The sequence below is a fragment of the Sitophilus oryzae genome, unplaced genomic scaffold (assembly GCF_002938485.1).
Source record: "Sitophilus oryzae breed Bouriz unplaced genomic scaffold, Soryzae_2.0 scaffold_1614_pilon_pilon, whole genome shotgun sequence".
Lineage (NCBI taxonomy): Eukaryota > Metazoa > Arthropoda > Insecta > Coleoptera > Curculionidae > Sitophilus > Sitophilus oryzae.
The window spans coordinates 791,612-800,034 of record NW_022146297.1 but is presented as its reverse complement, the minus strand read 5'-3'; the positions used below and the strand labels follow the sequence as shown (position 1 = coordinate 800,034).

At 30.3% G+C, this 8,423-nt stretch overlaps 1 protein-coding gene across 1 annotated transcript in view; it reads left to right on the top strand.

Annotated features, from left to right (window-relative positions):
- The first annotated feature begins 2,666 nt into the window (after window positions 1–2,666).
- LOC115880108 overlaps window positions 2,667–8,423 on the top strand; it is a 32,085-nt gene continuing 26,328 nt past the window's right edge. Inside the window, exon 1 of the mRNA XM_030897234.1 lies at window positions 2,667–2,825. Coding sequence (XP_030753094.1) covers window positions 2,823–2,825 — 3 coding nt within the window. The 5' untranslated portion in view covers window positions 2,667–2,822. The remainder of the gene's footprint in view (window positions 2,826–8,423) is intronic.

The following is an 8,423-nucleotide window of genomic DNA, read 5'->3' as shown; positions in this document are numbered from 1 at the left end:
TTTAAAAACCCTATAACTTTTATATTTAACTTTTTTCGGTACCTCTTATATTTTACCTAATAATTGACCGCTCCCAAACATATCAGCGATCCTGTTGACGTTTAAAAAAATATCATCTTGATAACAAAAAGTTAGTTATTGTTCAGAGACAGTTAAAATATTAAAATTCACAAGTTATAATTAGTAATTAAATAATGCTAGTATATTTTATATTATTTCAAAAACAAAAACATAATAGTAGGTACAGAGTAATTTTGATATGCAGGTTCAAAACAAAAAGTGCTCTTATTTTTTTCCAGTTTTCGTTTAGTGGAGCGCTTTAAGCCTTTATGGGATACAAACCTCGGAATTCGTTTACTGTGAACAAATTTTTATAAAACTTTTTGCATTGTATTGTTAATAAGATATATTACAAAGTTTACCCATTTAAATGTGTTGCTTTCACTTTGGTTTTAAATAAACACACATATACAAATACATACATACAAGATGGCTCCGTGTTTCGAAAAAATAGTACAGGGTGAGTCAAATATATTTTTACACTTAACTTTTAGTTTTTGAAATAAAATGCTTGTTATTTGTTTAGTTCAGTGAATTTGCTATAAAATTCCGGTTCCAAAAATACCTTAATACCATAGAGTATACTGAGTGGTTTTTGAATTACGACCACGTCCATGAGGAATCTTCGTATGAGAAGAGAGAAACATCACTAAGAAACCGCCGTTTGCCAGCTTTTTAAATTTATAATGAATTGCACCTAAGAAACGTACATATTAACTAACGGACTATAAGAAGAAGACTAAATGAAGCAAATCTTATAAGGCCTGCTTCGGTACCAGAACTTACTAGATCTGTTGACTAAGATCAAAAGCAAAGGCATGGTCTTAATGTAAAAAAACTGTAATGTTAGTGTCTTCTTTAAAAACGAATATCTCCAAAAAATATAAAGCTAATAAGGTGAACCAAAAAATAAACTGCCGAGAAAGGATGTATCTAGATGATAAAACTATTTTTAAATTTCTTGCTGTTTTAACATATTCCACAGGGTGTATCAAACTTTCACCAAAATATCAACATTTCGTTTTCCCTCGTCTACTTCACAGATGGGTAGTTTCATTTTTAATTTAGAAAGAGATACTAAAAAGTAAAATAATTTGGCTACATACTGCTTAATAAGGCAAAATAAAACACTAAATCACCACAATACACCAAAACACTTTTACTTTTACACTGGACGCGCGTTTCGCTAATCATGTTAGCATCATCCAACCCTCAACTGTAATACATACTGCTTAAAAAATCATCAAAATCGGCCCAGTAGAACTAAAATATATTAAACTTTAAAATACATCAAAGTTTTCAGGTGCCCATTTTTCGTGCCGGTGAATGTATTTCAAAAACTATACATTTTAGTTATATACTTTTCTAATGAAATTTGCCTTTATTTTTTTATTAAAATCCGAAAATCAATTAATACATAAGGTGTTCCATTACAAAAAACACAACTTTCATGTGTAACTTTTTTTGGAGACACCCTGTAGAACTTTAGAAATTGACTTACATAAACTCACAAAATTTCACTTCAATACAAACTTTTGTTCTCCTTGCAAAAACCGCGTTGTATATGACGCGCCACCCTGTATAATTTGATTTCAATCAAAATTTTAATGATTAGAATATAAACAGAATAGGCGTCAAACGGCGTCAGCGATGGCTATGAAATGGAGATCGCTGTCATTTTATATGTAAAATTATATGGGAAATGTCAACGATCATCATTTCCAAGCCAACTGGAGTCCATTTTTTCTCGATCATACGGTATAACATATGCATTAGATTCATTTATTTCAATAAATTTACTTAGAAAAAAAAATTAAATAATCAAAAAATTAAGAAGGAAATAACTAAGAATTTTCTAAAATTACTAAAATAATAAAATAAAAGCAACGAAAAAAAAATGGATAAACATTTTAGTATTTTATCTATAAAACAGAATACAGAAGGTTTCAGATTAATACATTCACAGTAATTATTAAACTCCGAGGTAAAAGTCTCTGGGCACTCCACTAGTTGTCAACCGCAAAAGTTTCAGTGATTTTAATGTTGTCGGATATTTTTATTTGCGAAAAAGAAATATTGCGTTTGGATTGCAAAACTAGAAGTAGTAGTTTTATAGTAATGCAAGAAGTAAGCGTTTGTCCATTTTATATTTTACTTTTTCCATACCTACGACAAATACACATACATATATGTATATTGAATTTTTATAATTCGTTTTATTTAAAAAATGTCAGAAGACAAGCCTGTAATTGACATACCTAATTGTTATGTAATTTATTCCATTTAAATGTAATATATTACTTTACAATTAAAAAAATGTAAATTTAAAAAATATACTAAAAATATTATATACAGGCATTAATTGAAATTTTTCGTATGCGAACAAACACGAGAGGCGAATATTTTAAATATATTACCCGTGTAGCTTCCGTTTGCCCTTCAAATTCTTAAAAGGGTTAATCCGCGTCTCACGCGTCATTCCATTAATAAATACCCGACATAGCCGACCGTTCGCATTGAACTTGAAAAGAGGAAAACTGGCGCGAGATCAAATCCGAAAGGAGATGCCGGCCGCGGGTGAAATAGTAGGGGTTACACTTTTATTTTTTGATTTAATGTTTTAGACAGAGTGCCACCGATAGTACTCGGTAACCGTTCAAAGTGCGAGTGTACATGTGAGACAGGTTGGCACTTCCTCGTGTACGAAGACCGGCCGAGAAAATTGCAGACAGACGTGATCGACGTGCGTAATACTGTGGAAAATGGTTAGTTTTTAGGGTAAAAGGCTGTACGAGCTACTTGTTTTAATTCAGATGCTGATTTCTAAAATGTTATGTTCGTTTTTTGATTATGCAAATGTTAACTTAATATTCAAATGAAGAAAAATAAGATAGAGCTTAACTACTAGTAATTTTTATTTATTGACAAAATCGCATTTTTATTGAAAATTTCGTTGGTTTGTTAAAATTATATTTATATACAATGTAGCGAATATGGTTAAGGAAAGAAATATTTTTGACACCATATTCAAAAATAGTTCTTCAAAATGGCAGTTAAATATCTTGTGAGCACCATCTTAATAAATGAATACAACAATAATAATAATATAGTAGACAAACATATTAAATATTAAACATAAAATGCAGTAGAATATTCAGCCATGTATATTAATATAAATATTGATGACTTTATAACCTACACACATTTTTTTTAATTTTTAGCTCTATTTTCATGATTTTTTCTTTCGTAAACTATACAGGGTGTCCCAGAAATAAGTGCAAGTATTTTAAGGGGTGGTAGATCTCGATAAAAGAAACATATTTTCTCTTTATCGTTTTTCAAATAAGTCCAAAATAACGGAGTTATTTTACTTCGAAAATTCCCAAAAAAAAATTATTTTTTCCTAAAATTTTGAGAACCACTGGATCTTTTCTGGATTTTCTTTCTTGTAAATTTAATCTAAGACCTATATTGCCATATTATCAAGAAATTATGTTTTTAACTAAAAACTAAAAAAAAAATCCAAAAATTGTTTCAAAAAATTTCGAATTTTCAAATTTTTTTTTTCGAGAAAAAAACCTCATAGGCGTGTTTCTGGGGTTGAAATATACTACCAGTTAAAATACTTGTACTTATTTCTGTGACACCCTGTATACAGTTTACTAAAAAATCTATCAACTTAAATTCATAAACTCAGTTTTGTATAAACTTCAACTTTAGTATTTGACTGATTATAAAGGGTTAATTGAAGAGTTATTTTTTACCCTAGCTTTAAAACACCCTGAGCAATAATTTCAGTAACTTTTTCATGAGTATTTTGTTTTTTGACTCATGTTAACACATGCCTCGGTTAATTTTTAAAATAATTATCTTATGGTGTTATTTTTTAATATCACGAGATGGTTTTGAGGGGGATGACTATTGTCGTAATACCATATCGACACTGCACTAGAACACTATATTAAAATTTAAGAAACATTAAAAAGTAACGATACAGGCTGGGTTTTAATAAATATTAGTTACAATAACAGAACTAAGGATATTAAAAAAACATAATTGTAATAGCTAAGTGTACAGACAAACAAAAAACTTGTAAAAATACTTTGTATTGCCTCCCCCGGCTGCTATAACTGTCTGTAGATGTCGATTCATACTGCCAATGAGGCTGCAACTATATTGTGTTAAGTTTTCCCATTCTTATTCAAGAACCAAGAGAATATTCATAATTTCGGTCATCTTCAACAAGATTAATGACTTTTGCATAATGACCAAGCCATGTGTTGCCATCAAAAAACAAAATATTCACGAAACATGGTTCTGACCGAAAATATATATAATTTCGGCCCATCTTCAATAAGATCAATGAATTTTGCACAATCTCCGACACTAAGTACCATAGTCAATCGTAACAACAATAATCACCAAAGCCACCTCGTCAGTATGAAGAATAACATCAAAAAGTAACGATAATTGAAAAAATTGCAAAATGTTTGTGGCAAGTTCATTTTGATCTTAAAAACTAACCAATCCATGTGTTGCCATCAAGAAACAAAATATACACGAAACATGGTTCTGACCGAAAAATAATCTTTTAGGAAAATTTACTCATTAAATTATTGAACAGGGTGTTTTAAAGATAGGGTAAAAAACAACTCTTCGATTAACCCTGTATAAGTCAAATACTAAAATTTATAATAAAATGAGTTTACGAATTAAAGTTCACAAGTTTAATATTTATATACAATTTGCTAAAAAATCAAGGAAATAGGGCTTAAAATAAAAAAATATAACACTTTAAACTTAAGGAAAAAAAAATCTGTTGCGTTTTTTGCATCTAAGTGTATATTAGGACTATAATATAACTTAAAAATTAAAGAGCCATAAATATACAATATTTGATCCATAATTTAATTCTCTATTAAATTTTGAATGTAGTGGAGCAGTCAATCTTATTCTGATATTTCAAAGCTTTAATATAGGTTCAAAGCTTTAATATATTCCAATTTAATTTTATGTGCATGTTTTTAAAGTACCGCTGGCAGATAATATTCAAAAAATGGTAAAAATGCAATCTAACTTTAAATTAATATGAATTACTTTCTTTTGTCAAATGCCTGTTTTGCCACTGGGTGCCGATTTTTTTGTGTACCAAGAAGAGCAAGTATTTTTCCAAGAGCATGAAATCTAGCATCGGATTGTTGGATGGAAGTGGTTATGTAATAAATATTTCACATTTTTTAAATAATAATTATATTATTATAATTAGATATGTCCATCGAAGAATGGACAAATAAAACAAGAAAAAAAAATCCGATTTCAATGATATTTTTGGTATCTTTGTTTTGCTCGATGCTCTAACATTTGACTTTCACAAAACTCAAGAAAAAGTATGGGAAGGGTGAAAATTACCCCCACTCCTACATAAATTTTAGTGTAAATATTTTCCAACTCCACCGACGCCGCGCCGGCCGATTTTATTTTCGAAAAATGGTCCATCTAGTATTTACTACATTTTTTGTCTCTTGTAAAAAACGCCACTGGGTATAATTTTTAAGGAAAAAATATTTTTCCAAAGCTGATTTACAAAAAATGTTTTTTGTCACATCACGCTAAGGAGGCGCATATAGAATCTATTATGCTCTAGTAATCTAGTTGGCAAATTTGAAAAAAAAATGACAATAAACTTCATAAAAAGCTTAATAAAATTAATAAATTTTAATTTAATTAAAGTTGGGGTTTATTTTTAATTGATGCCCTCTAACCGATAAACGAAGCACTTTTGTATAAAGGTAAATTATGTGCAATTAACTTCTTTTGATTCGAAAAATACGTAATTGTTCTATGTTTCTATGTCCACGGAATATTGGAATTCCCTGTATATTTTTTAGGTCTGCTTTGGAAAAATAAATTCTCCAAATTTTTTTTCTCAAAAACTATGCGATGTGGCGTTTTTTATAATAGACAAAAAAGGTAGTAAGATTAGAAGGTAGTAAGATTAAAAGGTAGTAAGATTAGAAGGATCATTTTACGAAAAGAAAATCTTTCGTCGGTGGAGTTGGAAAATATTTATACTAATATTTATGTAGGGGTGGGGGTAGTTTTTACCATTCCTGTACTTTTTCTGATTTTTGTGAAATTCAAATGTTAAAACGCTTAGCAAAACATAGACACCAAAAATCTCATTCAAATCGGAAAAACGGTTCTTAAAATATCTGAAAAAGTGTGTTTATTTTATTAAGTTTGATGCCCTCTAGCGGACAAACGAAGCACTTTTGTATAGTGTGACCAACGGATCTGTAGCTACGGGGTATCGGCAGGGGAACGCAGTTGTAAACAAAACACGCCCAATTTCATTCATAAAATAGGCATGGGCGTACGGTGTTATATGAAAATAATGTGTATCATAAATATAATACTCAGATTAATATTTTTTTTCAAAAAACTTTATGCTGTTTGAATCGTTACTGTTGAGTTAGCAGATAAACACTAAAAGCTTTTATTAAAGCTCCCTTAAGTATTTTGAATCATTTTATTATTGTGTTGTTAATATAATAGAAGAAATAATTACAGCTGAGGGTTGGACCCTTTGGTGTTACACAGCAAAATAAAACACTAAATCAGTACAATCCACCAAAACACTTTTAATTTTACACTGGACGCACGTTTCGCTAACCATGTGTGCCATCAGCAGATGATCAAGACTGAGTCTTGAGGTATATTTATTTATATATCTGTACTAACTATATTTTTTTCTATAATACATAATTCTAGATATAACTATTTCCAGCAAAAAAATCTTGAAAATAGTTAACTTTGGAAGCGCAAACAAAACATAATTTTACTCACTAGTAGATCCAATATTGCCTATTACACCAGATATGGTATCGCTCCGCCAGCAGTTTTTAAAGGTTAGGTCATTGTCTACCCATATGTTTCATCCAAATAGATAATACTTGGCTATATTTTCGAATTTCGCGTATATATTTTTGCAATGCAATCTCTCTCTGCAATATAATGGGCCGCTCCATTAATAATTATCTGTTATTTTGATATTTACGCCAAAAAAATTCATTTGATTTTAATAACCCCCTAAGCATTTCCCTGCAAAAGGAAAATTCGATTCTTCCTGCAATTTTTGCAAAAGCTTTCTAATTGTGGGGACGAGTTTGAATTCGAGATAAAATTTATTTATCAAATTCCTGACCACTTCGAAAAAGTCGTCGAGCTTTTCGACAGCAGTCTCACTTGGTCGTTTCTTTCCAGAGCTGGATATCATTTTATCGGGGTTGTTTTCAGCCTTTTTTTTATCTTCTGTGTGAATTTTTTTATAGCCGATACGCTAACTCCGGTATAAAGAAATATCCGCTCAAGTTTACGTTTAAGCGGCAACTCAAGCGAACTCTCTGTAGCTTCTTCATCGCAAACCCTATTATGAACACAAGGAAATACACCAAATGAGATTTCATCCACGTTATTATTAACTTACCTATATAAATTAGCTATTATTTCTCTTGTCTGACTATGTAGCGTCTTACCCTTAACAAATTTATTCGTTTTAAAACACAAATATACGATCAAGCTTGATATTAATAATTAAAAACTATGAACGAAAAACATTATAACAAGATAACAAAACAATAAAACACAACTTAACTATCAAATATACAAAAAATATAGGAATAAAGTTTAGGATAACCGGTATAAAATAATGAAATAAAGTAATAATGCTCAAAAAAATGACACCGCCACTGGATATTTCAATAGTATTCAATATCCATCTTTATGTGCATTCCTGAGGATTTTTTACACTATAGCCACCGACAGTGCTGGTGCAGAACGATCTTTCAGTAGATTAGGAAGAATTAATAATTACCAGAGGTGCACCAGCACACAAAATAGAACCAATTATTTATCATTTCTCAGTATTGAAGCAGACACAGCCCAGGATCTAAATATAGACGAAATAATTGATTCTTTTAAATCGGTTAAAACAAGACGCTTGCATCTTTGAAATAACTGTTTTGTATACTAACTTTTTTAATAAACAAATTTATAATTAAAAAAAAATAAAAGTTTTCATGTAGTGGAATTTATTTGATCCTTTATTGATCAATGCGCCCCTTAAGGTGTTCGCCCCCTCCGCCCTTTTAACCACTACACGCTACTGATAGCTACTATTTTTTTTCTGTGGATTTTTAACCCTACAACTTAAGAGTCTATTACGCTGTACTTTCGGGTCGCTCCCAGGGGTCAGGTAAAGCGGGTGTATGGCCGAAGGAAATATATATTATATTTCAGAAATCTGTCAAAGGTTTAGCCCGATCCTGTCGTGTTAAGCCATACCAAAAATTCCAAACACAGGT